The sequence below is a fragment of the Pithys albifrons genome, chromosome 14 (assembly GCF_047495875.1).
Source record: "Pithys albifrons albifrons isolate INPA30051 chromosome 14, PitAlb_v1, whole genome shotgun sequence".
Classification (NCBI taxonomy): domain Eukaryota; kingdom Metazoa; phylum Chordata; class Aves; order Passeriformes; family Thamnophilidae; genus Pithys; species Pithys albifrons.
In genome coordinates this window covers 1778225-1795915 of record NC_092471.1, presented here as the reverse complement: position 1 = coordinate 1795915, position 17691 = coordinate 1778225, and the positions used below count along the sequence as shown (strand labels likewise).

Genomic DNA, 17691 nt, shown 5'->3' with positions numbered 1-17691 from the left:
GATTGAAAATAGCACATTTATGTAGCATATTTCTGTGTAAAATCAATCAAATGTTCATGCCCACGTAGAATAAACTTCCAAGACCTGACACCTGCTGTAAATGAATCAAATGCAGTCCCTGCTTTTGAACAGGAGGAGGATGATGAGGATGTTACAGGACCTGCAAGGAACCTGCAGAACGACACAGCGACACGTTAAGCATCAGTGTAAGAATCTCTACAGCTTTGCATTTCCAGTTGGCTGCTCCAGTTTTACACCCACACCAGTCCTAAATCTCCCCTTCATGCTATTCCTTCTCCCATAGTCAGTTTTGGTGACACCACCTGAGATCCACCTGTCCCAACCCTGCTCACCCTGGAGCCAACAGTTCACTCCTCTGTCACCTTCTCTGCTACAAACTGCACCCCAAGGGCATGTGTGTCCCTTTCCCTAATTCAGGAGCATTTTCCAGCACCATCACCACCTTCATGGAGCAACTGGCACAGGGAGGCACTTATGTGACATGTTTAAAACTTATCTTTGGTAAACACTCACACACACACACACAAACTTGGAACTAATGTTTTGCTTCCTGATGGTAAATCCTCACGTGCTACTGGTGTGTGTGTGCAGGAATCCCAACACACACAGGATGGTGATAATAGAAAATATTTTTCAAATGCCACTGCCAAGGATTTGTTGTAATTGCCCTAAAAATAATGCAGTCCTGGGCTTTTTGCTTTTTTCCTGATTCTGGTTGTTGTGTATTAAAGCAGCTCAGATCAATAACAAATTAGCAAGAGAAAGTGAGCCCTGTGTGCTCAATTTTCACCTTCTCTCTCCTTCTGTTGCCTTGGTTTTCAAAACCAATTTAATCAGAATGGTTGTGTCTCTTACAACTTTCATTATCTGGGAGACACATCCCAGGGGCTGATGCTGCATGACTCGAGCAGCCAAATCTTTCACTTGGATCAGTGGAAATTTTGGACACCAAATGCTGGGGCTGCTCTTGCTGGGGTGTTTGCTGCTCCCCAGCCCCAACCAGTCTGTGGGGAGCAGAGCACTGGTTGGCACTCACTGATTGCACCTGAGCAACAATCAGACTGGGATGCAGAGCCCACACCACCGAGAGGTGACCCATCAATGTGTCTCTTCAAAGCTGCTGCAAATAACTGTTGCTGGAACCCCATGGATATAACTGAGGGATGATCTGACACTTCTAACATCAGGCATTTCTACTGAGAGGTATTTCATTGGCTTCAGTTTTCAGTTACACTATTGACATTTTGCCTCAGAATTTTTTTTTTCTAGAACCCAGAACTCAGTGCATTTCATTTTATAAAATTAGAATAATTTATACCCTTCTCTTTCCTTTGCAAAAAAATACAGCCCAAGGTATAAACACTTCACGAATGACGGACGCTTCACTTATTTCACAACCTGCTGGACGGTGACTTAGACATGGATCAACCAAAGAACTTTGGCAACTTGCACAAAAATATGTCCTTAACTCAGGAGTGCTGCTAAAACTCGCTTTAATGAGGCCTATTTTAGGCAGTGGAAGGAGGGAGGAGTGTCAGTGGGGTGGGGTGGCCCTACCCCATGCCGCTCTGCATCTGTCCGTGCAGGGGGTAGGGCTCGTAGAGCACCGTGGGCTGCCCGTGGGCCACGTAGTAGCTGCTGAAGTTCCTGTCGGTGATGTAGGGAGCAGGCTGGTAGTAGCAGGTCACGGTGGCGGCGTTGGGGATGATGTTCTGCTCCCCCAGCACCTTCAGCGCCAGGATGGTGATCATGTTGAGCGTCTGCCGGCGCTCGTGGCCCATCAGGCACACGGTGCTGTTCTTCACCACCCTGCGCAGCATCATCAGGTAGTCGTACTTGCTCTTCTCCTCCCCGATGAAGTGGTTGCGCAGGTACGACTCGATCTTCCTCTGCTGCTCGGCCACGTCTGGGAAGTCAATGAAGAACCGCGAGCACATGTAGCGCTCCAGAGATTTGATCTCGGCCTCATCTGCGGGCTTGAAGTCACGCACCAGGAGGTTGCTGTACTTGAGGAGGCCTCCCCCTCGGATCTCCTCGGGGTTCCTGGTGGAGATCAGTTTGTACCTCAAGTGATCCATGGCCTCGTTGAAGTCCCCGTACATGCTCTCGGCGACGACGGTGGGGTGGGAGTCCTCTGCCAGCTGGCAGTCTGAGGCTTCATAGACACCCAGGATGGAGTTCAGGATGATCTGGAAGGAGTCCACGCTGAACTCGAACTGCCGTCGCAGCGAGCTGACAAACTTCAGCTCCACGTTCTTGCCGCTGTTGTTGGACAGCGAGATGAGGCTCCAGCGATCGTGGTCGGTGGAGACTTTGACCATCTTCTGCACGTAGACATCTTTCATGGTCTGAGCTGTGATTTTTTGCTTATTAACACATTTTGGCAGGAAGTCCAAGAGGCAGTTGAGGACTGCTTCCTTAACCACCTGGAACTCCAGCTCGCTGGGAAGCTCCACCCCAAAGATGATGTCCAGGTCCTTGTAGGTGGTGCCATTCTGCTTGACCAGGATGTGACTGGCCGTGGAGCCGTTCAGGCGGATGTCTCGGACATGGATCTGCTTCTCAAGGAGCTGGTCCCTCACCATGTGAATGATATCCTTCGGCTTTACATCCAGGGTGGGGAAATTTCCTCTCCCATGAATAGGTATTGCCTCAGCTAAAACCTGATCCAGGATTTTAATCTGATCCCAGGTGAGACAACTGAATCTGTGGTCCAAGTCCTCCTCAGTCATTGTGATGTCAGCTGGCTAAACAGGGAGAAAGAGAATTTAGGGACAAATGTTAGAACTTCCAGAAATAGCAAAGAGTCAGACATTTCACTTGGTTATACCAACCCTCTCTGGCCCTCCCTCAGTGCAGCAGCAAAGCCAGTTCATTTTCCAGTGACACAATCCCAGTCACACTCTGAGTCAACCACTGCCCTTGTCACAGGCTTTTAATTGCTGTTAATGTCCTCAGGTTTGAATCCTGCTGAGAACCCTGCTGTTATTGCACAGCCCATGACTCAAAGCACACACAGGAAACCAGGCAGCCCCAGCTGCTCACAGGTTAATAACACCAACACTCAGAGCTTCTAATGAAACCCCAAATACATTTCACTGGGAAGAGACAAAATGAGCAAATTTGTTCCTCTGTCCTGCCTGCAAACCTTCCTTGATCTTCAGTGACTTGAACACTTAAAATTGCTGATAGAGCAGGGAGTTTTTGTAAAAAGCAGGAGTGAGGAACATGCTCCCTGTGTATCCAGTGAGTGCCTGGGAAGAACTTCGGTCTCTGTGGGCCATCTATACACACTCATGCTCTAATATCACTTGGGACTGGATATCTGGTCATGGCTAAGCTGTTTCTGTTGTGTTCCTGAGGCAAAATATTTCCATCTGAGCCATTAACCATGTTGTACATTAATGTACCAGTGCTGCAAGTTATGGCCTGCAGAACCAGTGAGAAAACCCTTCATCTTGTGGAGAGAGAACTTCTCAGGAAAGCCACTCAAGAAGCACCTGTAGGACACACAGGATACAGCTCAGACTTGTTCAAAATGACATTTTGACTTCATAGGCTCACACTCAGCAAGGAGATGTGACACTCAGGTGGTGTCCAGGTGGGACCTGAATGGGCTCAGTGAGTCACCAGCCAGGTGGAAAAAGTGCCTTTGGGAATCTGCCAGCACTGAGAAGCTGCTGCTGAAAGCCCAGCCAGTGCCTGGCAGGCAGATGGCTCAGACAGATTTTTACAGCCAAAGCTCAAGAATAAAAATGAAATAAAATCCTCCTAAGTAATAACACCACTGAAAAGTCTCCACTGTTGTTTCCTCATCAGCAGTGACTACATATGTACATTGTCACACACTCCTTCCCTCACCTTCAGCTTCCACAGTCTGGAATATTTTAGTGATTTCAAGTAACTTGTGAGCTGACAAATGGCTTGGGAATAGGACAGAGCTCTATTCCATGTGCTGCTGCCATGATTTCAGCTCCCACAAGACTGATCAGGAGCAGATGGAATTGCAGGCACCTTTCTGGCCTCATTACAAAGAATGGAACCAACCAGAGGTGTGGCAATGCATTCTCAACACATGGCTTGGAGGACACCATGTCAGAAATGGGCTGATAAAGAAAATCCACCAGCCACTGAGAATGCTTTAACAACTGATGGTTTTAATGTGGTTTAAATGTACTAAATGTAAAAAGTGCATAGTCACTGTGTCTTCTTCCCAGAACCCCCTGCCAGGCCAAGGGGCTGGGAGAAGGACAGTGATCTCATATTTCCTGTCACCCCCTCCCACTGAATGTAAATCCCCTTACTCTTATTGGCACAAATCCAGACTTCCCTCTTGTCCCTTTTGGTGAGTTTGTGTCCCTCCAAAGTCCATATAAACCTGTACCCCTGATTAAACTTCCTCTTTGTTCCTGCCTTCACCGGTGGTCCCTGCGTGTCCTTTCTGGGGGCTCTCAGAGACCACATGGTCGGGGTGAGCAGAGAGCACACACTTCTCCCAGGTTAATGGACTGATAATCCAGGACCAGGAGAAGTCCCATATTGTTGCAGATTTCCTTCAGCATAACGAGGCTACAAGAAACCAACCCTCATACAGAGGTCTGAAGCTGAATGAATGTTTTCGAAGTTGGCTAAGCAGGACTTCAGTTGGGAGTTTAATTAGCAGGGTGAAGGTCTTGGATTCAGTCCCACAGGTAGCTCCAGGCACCGTGTGTGTGGTCTGTAACTCCACATACACAACATGCAAACAACATGTATGTTTGCACATGTGCTCTGGAATATGGACATTCCTGCAGGAGTTGAGAAAACACGACATTTTGAGCTGAAAAGGAGGGAAATTGTCATCCCTGGCCCCACCAATTTTACATCCTTCTGACTTCACCATTAAACATCCACTGTAAGTCCAAGCTTATTCCTTTAAAACTGTTACCAGGAAAACCTTCTCCCCATCCTTCAGAGCCTTTACAACATCCAAGTACTTGTTTATCCTGAAAAGCAGCTGCTCCAGAAAGCCACGGTGAAATTTGGAAGCAGGACAACCCTGGGTGGAGCAAGAAGGTTGGAAGGGGAGGGTTTTGTCTCTGTGTCATTCATAGAATTGTCAAGGTTGGAAAAGACTTCCAAGATCATCAGGTCCAGCCTTTTATATGTCAGATTATGGTGGATCCACCAGCAAACTTAGGGTTGTCAGAATTGTTGTCTAACAAGGTTTTTATTATAAATTTTTCTGATACTGCAAAACTTTGACCTCTTTGATGTTAATGCTGTGATGGAAAAGAAAGGCCACAGAGAAGGGAATGTTGAAATTCAACCCCCTCTTTTAGCAGAGGGACCCTCTTCAGACACTTGGGAAGTCAGGCAATGGAAGTATCCCTAAAAAAGCTTAGAAATCCCTCCTTTATTGCTGCAGGTTTTTAGTTATTTCTGGTGTTGTTGCCATATTCTGAGATTTTAAACTGACAGGAAGAGGTGTTGTCACTAAATCTCTCTTTTGTGTTGAAAAGATGTACCTCAAAATGCCATTTCTCTGCAGTGATTCCTGGAGAACCTGGGGAGGCTTTGGGAGTTCAGAGCCTCAGCTCTAACTTTCTATGATAAATACCAAGAATTCTGTGCTGCAGTAACACCTCCAGCTTTGACAAGTGAGGAAAACGTCCCAGAAAAACAGGAATTAAGTTTTCAAGAATGTAATTTATCTGCAGAAAAACCTGAATAAACTTTATTGTAATTATTATTATTATTGACTAATTTTCTTCCAGCTTGCTGCCCAATACATAACCCTGCACTTTCCTAGAAGGGTTTTCTCTTGATCTTTTCCTCAGCCTTGTCTGGCCACAAGAACAATTTCCAGGCAATTTTACAGTCATTAGGAGCCTCATTTCTCCAAGCAGTGGCAGATTTCTTCCCTGAGGTGCTCAGGCCAACATCAGGAGTTGTTATTAATGGCAGTAACCCCAGTTCCAAGGAATCAGCAGCAATATTGAGACTAAAATTAGTGACATTGTTGTGTGAAACAAGGAGGGAAGGAAACTCCCTGCAGGTGACCACAGCAGCTGGAGAAAGCCACACACCAGGGAGTGCTGGATTAGTGGGAAAAGGGGCTGGAAATTCTCTTTAGTCTTGGGCAACTGGTGACGTTTGCAATGGAGGATGATCCATCTAGAAGGGCAGGTAGTGATGGGATGGGAGGAATTGTTTTAAACTAAAAGAAGATGATTTAGGTTAGATTAGGGGGAAATTCTCCCCTGGGAGGGTGGGCAGGCCCTGGCACAGGTTGGGCAAAGAAGCTGTGGCTGCCCCATCCCTGGGAGTGTCCAAGGCCAGGTTGGACAGAGCTTGGAGCAACCTGGGCTGGTGCAAATGGCAGCAGATGATCTTTAAGGTCCATCCCAATCCCATTCCTGAGAGTCCATGATCCCTGGGGGCAGAAACACCTCCCTGCCCCTCTGGCAGTGCCATTTAGGGTCACCCTGGGTGTGACACAGACTCCCAGAGCTCTCACCCACCAGCACCCCCAGCCCCAGCATTCCCTGAGTCTCCCCTGCTGCTCCTGCCAAAGAATTCCTTCTCTGGAACTTCTTCCACATGAATACCCAAAAGCATCTCACGTGTTCCACATTCAGTGTGGAATTCACTTAAAGTCAGTCCATGGGCAAATGGAGCTGCCCAAACACCCCCACTGTGGCACTGAAGCTCAAGAGAGGGTGGGGGTTTCCTCACTTCATCAATATTTGTAATTTTTTGGGACTCTCTCCTAATGATTTTTCTTGTTTTTTTGCTTATGGGATTTAAAATGTTACCATAAACTGTCTGATTTAAGATCTCTGCCAGATAAAGTGATGAGGAAAAGTAGTTTTCAAGGTGTTTTCTCTTACATGCCCTGGCTAGACAGGCACAGAATAAGATGGATCAGAGCCAGTCAAGTTTTGTGATATATTACCCTTTTTATAAGGTTATATTTCCCTGTTTCAAGTTCCAGCTTGTCCTTGAGTGGTCACCTTGAGCTGCTGAAGGGATCCCAGAATCCCAGACTATTCTGAGCTGGAAGGGACCCACAAGGATCATCGAGTCCAACTCTTAAGTCAGTGGCCCACAGAGGGGATTGGACCCATGACCTTGGCATTATGCAACCAAGGTTTAACCAACACAACATGGCAAAATGTTTGGATGCTGTGGGATCATTACCCGTAGTTTTGTTAACTTTTAGTTTTATTTTTATATTGAAATGAGAGGCTCTAATTTTCTTTTTGGACCAAACAACTGTGAGTTTGAGATAAAATGATGCTGAAAGTTTTCCTTAAGCACATCTTCACACTCTGCCATGTCTCAGCTCCTCCACAGCCCTGGAAGCAGAGCTGTCTCTGCAGCTGAATGCAGACAATCTGCCAGGCTGATCCCAGCTTTCCTGCTCCCCACAGCTTGCAGGGAAACAGATACTCCCAGTCTAGAGAACAGTCTCATCAAATTTAGCTCATATTTTACCCTGAACTGTTTAGATTCTCCTTTCATACACTCCCCAAAGCTGCCTCAGTGTGCTGTCAAAGGCTTTCCCATGTGCTGGCATCCTCAGGCACAATCCAGCTGGAAGAGGTTTTGTGCAGCTGTGGGAGCTCCATCCCCTTCCCTTTGCTTTTCTCTGCCTTCGTTTTCCTGGTTTCCAGCAAAGATCAGGAATACCTGACTAATTCTCTTTGCACTTGGAATCAGTTGCAGGGAGACCTTTTACAGAATTCCAGAATTACTGAGGCTGGAAAAGCCCTCCCAGCCCATGGAGCCCACCCTGTGCCCGATGCCCACCTTGGCAAAGCCCTCCCAGCCCACAGAGCCCACCCTGTGCCCGATGCCCACCTTGGCAAAGCCCTCCCAGCCCATGGAGCCCACCCTGTGCCCGATGCCCACCTTGGCAAAGCCCTGCCAGCCCCTGGAGCCCACCCTGTGCCCGATGCCCACCTTGGCAAAGCCCTCCCAGCCTATGGAGCCCACCCTGTGCCCGATGCCCACCTTGGCAAAGCCCTCCCAGCCTATGGAGCCCACCCTGTGCCCGATGCCCACCTTGACAAAGCCCTGTCAGCCCCTGGAGCCCACCCTGTGCCCGATGCCCACCTTGGCAAAGCCCTCCCAGCCTATGGAGCCCACCCTGTGCCCGATGCCCACCTTGGCAAAGCCCTCCCAGCCTATGGAGCCCACCCTGTGCCCGATGCCCACCTTGGCAAAGCCCTCCCAGCCCATGGAGCCCACCCTGTGCCCGATGCCCACCTTGCCCCCAGCCCAGAGCACTGAGTGCCACGGCCAGTCCTGCCTTGGGCACCTCCAGGGCTGGGCACTCCAAACCTCCCTGGGCACCCCTGCCAGGGCCTGCCCGCTCTTTTCAGGAAGAAATTCCTCCTGATGTCCCACCCCCACCTCTCCTAGAACAGCCTGAAGTTCTTTCCTCTCATCCCATTTCTTGGTTTTGGGAGCAAAGTCTTAAAAAGAGATGAAGGAAAATGCCTTGTGTGGTGCCCTTGGGTTTGGGGATTCCTCCCCAAACACTCCCAGAAACTCTGCCATTCTCCCCTCAGATCCCTGCACTGCTTTCCCTGCCCACACATTACACTCCTCACTGATGGCTCCCATGCTAAAGCTTGACTTTAATTCCCAGCTCCAATCCCTGTTAGGCTGGGCTTTGGGAAGTGTTTCACTCACTCACTCTGGGACTGCAGCTGGCATAAGCTCTGGAGGCAGGAATGTCAAACGTGGAAGGAGTTCCAGGCCTGATTTAAACGTGTAGGAGACAAGTAGAAGCAGTGAAGCATCTGGGGAACCTAAATGGGGAAATATTTAACGTGATTTGACAGTGTTTTTCTGGAGTTTTCCCTCCATTACTGTTAATGCACGGGGGAAGATGGTGTTTATTTATCCTGGATCACGAGATAACTCATGAGCTGCCCTCAGTTTGCTGTGCAGTTGCCACCGAGTTCCCCTGAAATAACAAATAATAACCCAGGGCCAGATGCTCCTCTCTGGTGAGATAAGGCTGAAAGGTGGCAAAATGCACTGAGCAGCAGTTTGCTTGGACTGTGCCACACAATGTCACCTTCAGGGGCAGGACACGTGAGCAGGAGGGGAGACTGTCAACAGAAACCTGTCCTGCTTTCACCCCAACCCAAGGCATGGGCAGGATGGCTGAAAGGGAAAGAGGGGAGGTTGAGATGGGATATTGAGAAGGGATTGGGGTATTGGGAAGGAATTTGGGTGGTGGGAGAGGGTGGTGAGGCCCTGGCAGAGGTTGCCCATCTCTGGAGGCATTCCAGGCCAGGCTGGAGCAGCCTTGTCCAATGGAAGGAGTCTCTGCCCATGGAACAAGGTGGGATTTGAAGTCCCTTCCAGCCCAGCTCATCCTGTGATCCCATGTTTCCAGAAGAAGCAGGACAGCCATGCAGCAGGGTCCAAACCTTCTCCCAGCTGGGAATGATGTGCACAGCCCAGGCCTGGAGCCCAACACTGGGAATGGCATTGAGGAGCCAACCCCTGGAGTGTTACAGGATGTTGGCTGGATGAGCTGGGAATCCTCAGAGGGGCCAAATAAGGAGTTTATTCTGGGCAAGCAGCATGAATACATAATCCATGTTATCTCATCCTGCATATTTGGGGGTTTGGATGACAGATTTCCCCTCATGAGTCATGGACACTCACTCTTAGCTGGATGGGGATCCCCTCACAGGACAACATTTCAAGGGCAGGTGTTTTAGGAGTTTATATCAATTCCCACCACACATGATCCTTCTCAGGGGGCCTCCATGTCCAAACAAACCAAGCTCTGCAAGTAACCTGGGATGAAGCACAATCTTCCCAGTTGCTCTAAAATACTTTAATAATAATTTAAAAAATTGGTATCATATGCAATATTTGGTCTATTTGGGCTTTGGCATCACTGAGAAGTTCCTGCCTTAGGTCCAGGGTATCTGTACTCCCAAGACACACTGTGGACTGGCTCCTGAGTGATATTTCCAGAAGGAATGCACAACCCCACGGACTTACCCTGGCAGGATGATGGGAGTGTGTATTCCAGCAGAGTTAATGGGATGAGTCACTGCATCATTTGGTAAAAATATGAATTGTCATCTTGTCTCTGCCAGAAACACGAAGGTCCCCAGGAAAGCTGCAGGAAATAAAACCCAACACACAATAGCATTCATTTGGAGATCAATGGTAACTACCAGTCACCTGCTGTACATAATAAATGATGCATTACAGCCTGGCAGGCCTGCAGCAATAACAACAGCCCTTAAGCTTGGGCATGATAAGGTAAAAGCAGTGGAAAGGCACCAAAGTGCTTACAAAGACTCTGGGTTTCAGGTCACACTTAATCCCCTGCAAGGAGATGAACAGCCCTGCTATTTTCCCCTATGGGATTTTGAGTAAGAATTCAGTGTCAGTAATAGACATGCAGATTAGCAGGGCTGTAGTGGAATCATAGAAAAACCAGAATGAACAACAGCTCAGCAAAATGAAATACTCTGAACTGTGGAGTGGCTTTATATTCTTTCTGTGAGAGCAGATGACAGGGAGGTTGTTTCAGAGGCTGTTGGTTCATTCACAGGAAGCCCAGGATCCTGATTGCTGGAATTTCCATGTTCCAATGGTCTGCTGACTGGCTCTGCTGGAATTAAATGTGTTTATAAATATTCCTGTGCTCTCATAAAGGCACTTCTTTATCTTGGTTTCTCATTGCCAAGACATGCTCACAGCTGGGCAGCCTTTTCCAGGCTTTCCTTCAAAGATCTCCTATTCCAAACCCCATCCTGCAAAAGTTCCTTGACTGTCCCAAGCAGGGCCCTGTCCTCTCTGTGGTTTGTTATTCCTGTGAATTTACTCCTTGTTGGTGGGTTGTGCTCCCCAACTTTTATCTCAACTTTTACCTGCAGGTATATTTGCTCCTGATTGCAGGTAGCTCTGCCAGCATGATTTGAGTGTGAATATCTGGATAATCTGCAGGAAGAGCTGAAATTACAGCCCAAGGATATGATGGATTTCCCCTCCATGCTACAGCAGGCAGATTTTTGTGCCTGGAAATGCCATTTTCCTGCTGCCAGGAGCACAGCACTGCTCTGCTCCCCCTGTGAGGACCTGGCTGCTGTGCCAGGGCCTGTCTGCAGCTCCCATTTGCTTTCCAGCTCCTGCTGGGCTATTAATTGGATGAATGTGTGTTCCCTGATTGCTCCCAGATCCATCCAGTGAGGGCTCATATTTGCAGCTGGGAAGAAAGGGTTAAGTCTGGCAAGGGCTGAGCTTTGCTCAGTGTGAGAGTGAGAACCCAGCAAGGCCTTCAGTGGCACAAAGAGGTTCTGGAGTGCTTAAAAATAAAACAGATTCATCATGTAGAGTCTGGAACAGTCAGACAAATCAGTCACTTTACGAAAAAATACAAAATACAAAATTCTTTGTAACGATGAAATATTGTTATTTCTCTCTGTGTGAGAGGGGAAAGTTTAATGGATATATGATCTCCATTAATGGATATATCACCATGATGGAACAGACTAACTCTAGAGCAGAATTAATGGCTTCCCCTGGTGATATTTAGGGGGAGAAAAGAGAGACCTTTATGGCTTTTTTTTGTAGAAGAAGAGACATTATTATATCATATGTTCATAGAAGCAGCAGTTGAGATTGATGGACTGCTTTGGCTACTGGGACATTTTTCCCAAGAGTTGCCTTTTACTGGCTCCATCAGCACAGGGAAAAGGGCACCATTCCCTTGTTCCAGGTTTGTAGTTCCCAGGATTTTTCCAACTGAAGGGAAAAATCCCAAATAAAAATGACTGTGTCAACAATTGTGTTGTAAAGACAGTTGTTCAGTTTCAGAGTCCAAGAGGTGAATCGTGACATGCACCAACAAACTCATTTCTGAGCCTTTTTCCCTTCATGTTGGACGAGCAAAGGATTCTCCTGAGATCCAGCGGGGTGTGGGAGATGGAGAGTGGCCCCAAGGATTCCCCCTCTGCCACAAACACTCCTTGGGAGCACATTCCCAGCTGGGGGTGGCCCCACTCCCAGGTGCCACCAAGAGGAATATTGCCCCCCAAACCCACCAGGTGCCCACATCTCCCATGGGCTTTGGTGGAGCTCAGACCCCTCACCAGCTGACCCAGGGCTTTCCAAGGTGATCCCCCAGACTGGCAGGAATGGCAGCCAAGGAGCCAGGAGATCCTTGCCTCCCCCTCTCTGCCTGCAGCCTCTCCAAGCAGCACAAGATTGCTCTGCTCAGCTCCTCAGCCCAATCCAACATCTATTTACTCGCTCGAGTTCCCAGTGACTCAATCCAAAGCTCACTTATCAAAAACTCTCATTATTATGACTAAACTGCAGCAAAAGCAGGCAAGGTAAAGAATGGAAGAATGCTCCTTTGCCATCTATTAACCATCTTCACACTCATCTCTCCTCTCCAAATGCCAGAGGAGGAGGGATGAGCGATGCCACATGCCAGCACAGCCCTGATCCTGGGCTGCTTTCAGGGCACTAAGGGCATTGCAAAGTGAAGGTTCTCCTCAGGAACTCTCCAGAACCTTCTCCCCTCATCTGCACCAAGGGAACACCATCTGATGTCCCCAATAACCCACCTTGTGGGGCCCCATTACCAAAGCATGAGAGGGCACCTCCAGGATCACAGGTGTGCCTGTTTGGAGAGGGTTCCAACACAACACACACAACAAATTGAATGGATTCCTCTGTTTTTACTGATCATACCCAAAAACACCCTGCTGGGAGGTGCATTTAGTTCCTTTAACAGTGCAATGCCTTTTCCCCCCTTGAACCAGTGCTGAGCCATTGGAGTACTGGCTGTGGGTTTGGGCTGTTTATACAGTAATAGAATGGATGTGGAGAGTTGTCCCTGGGAATAGCCAGAAACCTGAGGCAAAGGCCCCTCTGCACCAGCCCTGCTCTGCTCTGCACGTGGCAGGGAAGTGTTTCCTGTCAGACAATTCTCCTGTTTCCCTCCAGGGGTAATTTCATCTCCTGGCAGAAGCTGTGACTGGGCACAGGCTCCAGGTTGGTTCATTAAACATTTTAGGATCCCTCCAAACAAAGGGTCTTCCTGACTGCAACAGCAAGTGGGGAGTTTAATTGAGTAGGAAAAACCTTCTGTATTCTGAGCAGGCTGGGCTGGCACTGCCACAGGGATGTCTCCCATTCTACTCCAAGATTACTATGCCTTCCACTATTCATTAATATTACTATTTGTGTTCATAATGTTAATTTAGAATTCATATTTTTATGAATTAATTTCCATACTTATATTAGAAAGTTATTCTCTGACTACAAAATACAGCAGTGGGATTGAATTTTAATGCTGTTTTCCCAATTTTATGAGTTCCACTGTAAAAGTGGGGAAACGTAAATGAATTATTCATTATCTTTAAAGTATTTCCTGTACCAGAGTTTACACTTAAATCTCTCTCAGCAAGAGCCAGGTTTCCCCTGGAAAACAGCTTTGTGATAACTGAAATGTTTTCAAGAATTTGCAGATAAAAAAATCTGCATAACTCGTCAAAGCAGACCAGCCAAAAGGCTTCTGGCTGCAGCACCAGAGAACTGCTCCTCCTTCGTGGCAGAGGCAGCACGAACCAGCTCTGTTGACATTATTAGTAAAACACAGAGAGGAGATAAAGCCCTGATTAAAGCAGGGGAGAGGGCCAGGCCCTGCAGCAAAGCTGTGCCTTCGTGACTTTTCCATCAGCATCAATAATGCAGAGCGCCCATCAGGCGCAGGGTGACACCAAGTGTGGAGCGAGGCTGAGTCAGGCTCTCCCCAAATGTGCAGGAACAGCCAGCGTGACCTGCTGGCAGGGCCACAGCACCTGCTCAGTAAGCAAAGGCTCGGCAGAAAGGGCAGTGGAGGAGAAAAGCAGCTGATGTTGGCAGGAATCAGCAGCTGCTGGACCCAGTTGTGGTGGTTTCTGGGGGAAAACCCTCATTTTCCTGAAAGAAACCATTTTTAAGGCCACAAAAATAAGCTGGCTAGGAAAGAACTGGAATGATGGTTTATCTGTGAGTAATTCTGCAACATGAAGAGATCATGCTCAGTATTATGCTGAAATGTTGCAGCTCTCTGTGTTCTCCCTTTCTGTGCCACACTAACTCTGTGTGGCAGGAGGCAATGGGAATGTGTCGAGTCCCTGGGGCTGCTCAGATTCTGGGCTGATGCTTTGAATAATTATTTTTGCATGAAGATTGCTCTGGCAAAAGGGAAAAGTCAGACTAACTTTTGAAACATTTTTTTTAATATTTCTATCCCAATGGCTTAAATTCATGGAATGGCTTGGGTGGGAAGGGACATTAAAGCCCATCCAGTGCCACCCCCTGCCATGGGCAGGGACATCTCCCACTGTCCCAGGTTGCTCCAAGCCCTGTCCAGCCTGGCCTTGGACACTCCAGGGATGGGGCAGCCACAGCTGCTCTGGGCACCCTGTGCCAGAAATTGCTCTGGTGTAAATTAGAGCAGAACTGGCCTGGTCTGATTGTGGCTGAGCTTCTGACTTCTGTAAGATAAACCCTGAACTCACTTCCACTCTGTAAGGACTACCCCTCACTCCACATTACCTAGAGACTGATGGTGAAATTTGACTTGGAATTTGCCTCCAAATCTTGTAACTGTTCATAGACCTTCACCCATTAAAACCAGTGGGCTGAACACAGACATGTGAGATATATATCAAATATAAGCTACATGACATATAAGATATATATGACATAAACCCCACGTATATATATCTTAAATCCACACATCCATATGCAGGGGACCATCGAGCTACCGGGAACTCAACACTGGCAATAACCTCAGGGTGAGCCACCAAGGGGTTCCCAACATGAAAGGAAGAGGCAAAGCAGAGCACAAGGTGCCAACATTTCACCCCTTGCTATGGCCAAGGGCTGATGGCTCATCCCCAGCCCATCCTGGGGTCTGACCATCAGAGCCCAGAACCAGGCAGGCCACAAACCCACTCCAGATTAGGAGAGTTTTGAAAACATGGGTAGAATATCATTCCTTCTAGCTGTTAAATAATGAATGAATTTCCACTGCCAGCCTGAATGCTGCTTAATTGACTCTCTAAAATAACTCAGTCTCAATGTGATCTTTCAAGGAACTCTCTCTGCTTATGTCTCCCTGATTGATAGTGGGGTCATAAATCACTGCACTGCACCGTGTCAGCAGTTACTCCTGAACTCGAGCTGCTGATACACCCAGGGGCAGGAATTTAGGGTCAGGCCTTTGCTCACAAGGCTCCACATCAGACATCTCTCTTTGTGGCAGCTCAATCATTACAGAGCACACAAGAGCTGTATATCTGATGTCTAATGAGGCAACAAAACTAAATTTGCTGTAAAGTTATGCCCGGGATGCACAGCTGGGCAGGGATGGTGTGCAGACAACACTACCCAGGGGTCAAAGGTCTGCAGCACTGCAAATTAAAGGGATTCTTAGTGTTCTCTTTGAACTGAGCTATGGGGATGCCAGAGGGATAAGAAAGGAGGAACAGAAGGTAAAATGCAGGCAGCTACTCCCCCTCCACTCATCAAACCCTTGTTCCTGACCCCAGGATGCTGCAGGCACAGCACGCGAAGGATTAAAGGACACAGGGATTGATTTTACATTTCTGAAGGGCACAGACATGTCTGACTCTAGTTTGGGGAGAACACAAGAACATGAAGCGTGGGAGAGTCCCTGCTCTGGAGTCACTCAATTATTATTCATTGTTCGGCCTTTAGCGGAAAATTCAACACATGCCCATTCATCCCCACGTCGCTGCTTGTCACGGGAGGCACGGACAGGCTGTCCCTGCCAGGCAGCACATGGCACACACCGTGTGTGAGCTGCGGAGCCAGCTCTGCTCTCTGCGAGGGAACGAACACACCGTGTGTGTGTGTGAGCTGCAGGGCCAGCCCCGCTCTGTGCGAGGGGAACGAACACATCGTGTGTGAGCTGCGGAGCCAGCCCTGCTCTGTGCGAGGGGAACGAACACATCGTGTGTGAGCTGCAGGGCCAGCCCCGCTCTGTGCGAGGGAACGAACACACCGTGTGTGTGTGTGAGCTGCGGAGCCAGCCCCGCTCTGTGCGAGGGGAACGAACACATCGTGTGTGAGCTGCAGGGCCAGCCCCGCTCTGTGCGAGGGGAACGAACACATCGTGTGTGAGCTGCAGGGCCAGCTCTGCTCTCTGCGAGGGGAACGAACACATCGTGTGTGAGCTGCGGGGCCAGCTCTGCTCTCTGCGAGGGACCAACAAATACCACGGAAGACTGGCAGTGCCTTAGCAGATGTTTCAGAGGCGCTGTGGGAGAAGGCAGGGAGCACAGCAGAGTGATTCCCGCCTGGCAACACACAGAATTCCAGCCCTGAGTCGCATCGCACACAGACACTTCCTAATAGTTTAGGGCAGAGGATCCCAGTCGGCTGTCGCTGTGACTGTCACCTCCAGGCTGTCACCGTCACTCTCACCTCCAGGCTGTCACCTCCCCAAACACAGAGATGGTCCTTGCCGCACACCCACACAAGGCCTAAGCTGTCACCATCCCCACGGGGAGACAGCTGCCACCCGCGAGTGGGGAACGCCACGCCGCTCCATCTGCTGCTCCGGCAGTGGCAGGCAGGGCTCGCCCGAGCCCGGGCAGCTTTGGGATCCGTGCCCGCGGCTTGGCAGAGCCACGTGCGGGCACACACACCGCCCTTTCATCCCCTGGTCCATGCCCGAAGTTGGCGAGCGAAGCGCCGCATGGGGAGCGCAGGAGGGTCCGGGCCGAGCGCACCGGGGTTCGACAGGAGACCACTGAGCCCACCGGGACCGCCGAGCCCACCGGGACCACCGATCCCGCCAGGACCACAGAGCCCCCCAATCCCACTGAGACCACCGGGACCACCGAGCCCAACCGCGACCACCAAACGCACCGAGCGCACCGAGCGCACCGAGCGCACCGAGCCCAACCGCTCCGGCAACAGCCCCGCCGCGCCGGGACACTCACCGGGGGCGCCCCGCGTCCTGCCCGCTGCCGTGTCCCCTGGCCGTGTCCGCTGTCCTTGTCCCCTGGCAGTGCACGGGGTCCGTTCCTGCTGTCCGGAGCCGGGCCGGGGCCGTTTTCCGTGCCCGAGGTCCGTGCCAGCTGTCCGTGCCCACTGCCCGGGGCCGGGCCGGGGCTGCCGCTGTCCTGTGTCCGTGTCCGTGTCCGTGTCCGTTCCCCGAGCCCGTGTCGGTGTCCGCGTCCGTGTCGGTCGGTCCTTGTCCGTGTCGGTGCCCGTGCCCGTGTCTCCTGTCCGTGCCGTGCCCCGTTGCCGTGCCCGCGTCCCCGTGCCCGTGCCCGTGCCGGCCCCGCCGCTGTCCGCGGCCGCGCTGGTGCTGAAGCGGCGGCCCCGCCTCGCCCCGCCCTCCGCCCGCCCCCGCGCGGCGCAGCGCGGAGCCATGGCAACATCCCAGACCCCCGGGTACAGCAGGGACCCCCAGACAGCCTCAGGGACCCCCAGACAGCCTCAGGGACCCCCGGGTACAGCAGGGACCCCCAGACAGCCTCAGGGACCGCGGGTACAGCAGGGACCCCCAGACAGCCTCAGGGACCCCCGGGTACAGCAGGGACCACGGGTACAGCAGGGACCCCCAGACAACCTCATGGACTCCCGGGTACAGCAGGGACCCCGAGATAC

The 17691-nt window shown here is 50.2% G+C and overlaps 1 protein-coding gene across 3 annotated transcripts; it reads right to left on the bottom strand.

The window, feature by feature from the left end:
- Window positions 1-957: 957 nt before the first annotated feature.
- TENT5D (terminal nucleotidyltransferase 5D) lies at window positions 958-17351 on the bottom strand. Of its 3 annotated transcripts, XM_071569319.1 has the most exons (4): window positions 17019-17351; window positions 10039-10159; window positions 8708-8822; window positions 958-2768 (listed from the first exon to the last, which is right to left on the bottom strand). In XM_071569319.1, exon 4 carries the CDS (start codon window positions 2751-2753, stop codon window positions 1575-1577), a length of 1179 nt encoding a protein of 392 aa, XP_071425420.1. In that variant the 5' UTR covers window positions 2754-2768; window positions 8708-8822; window positions 10039-10159; window positions 17019-17351; the 3' UTR covers window positions 958-1574. The 3 variants fall into 3 exon arrangements, with proteins under 3 accessions (XP_071425420.1, XP_071425421.1, XP_071425422.1); XM_071569320.1 differs by lacking the exon at window positions 8708-8822; XM_071569321.1 differs by lacking the exon at window positions 8708-8822 and having other exon boundaries at window positions 958-2764.
- Window positions 17352-17691: the final 340 nt, after the last annotated feature.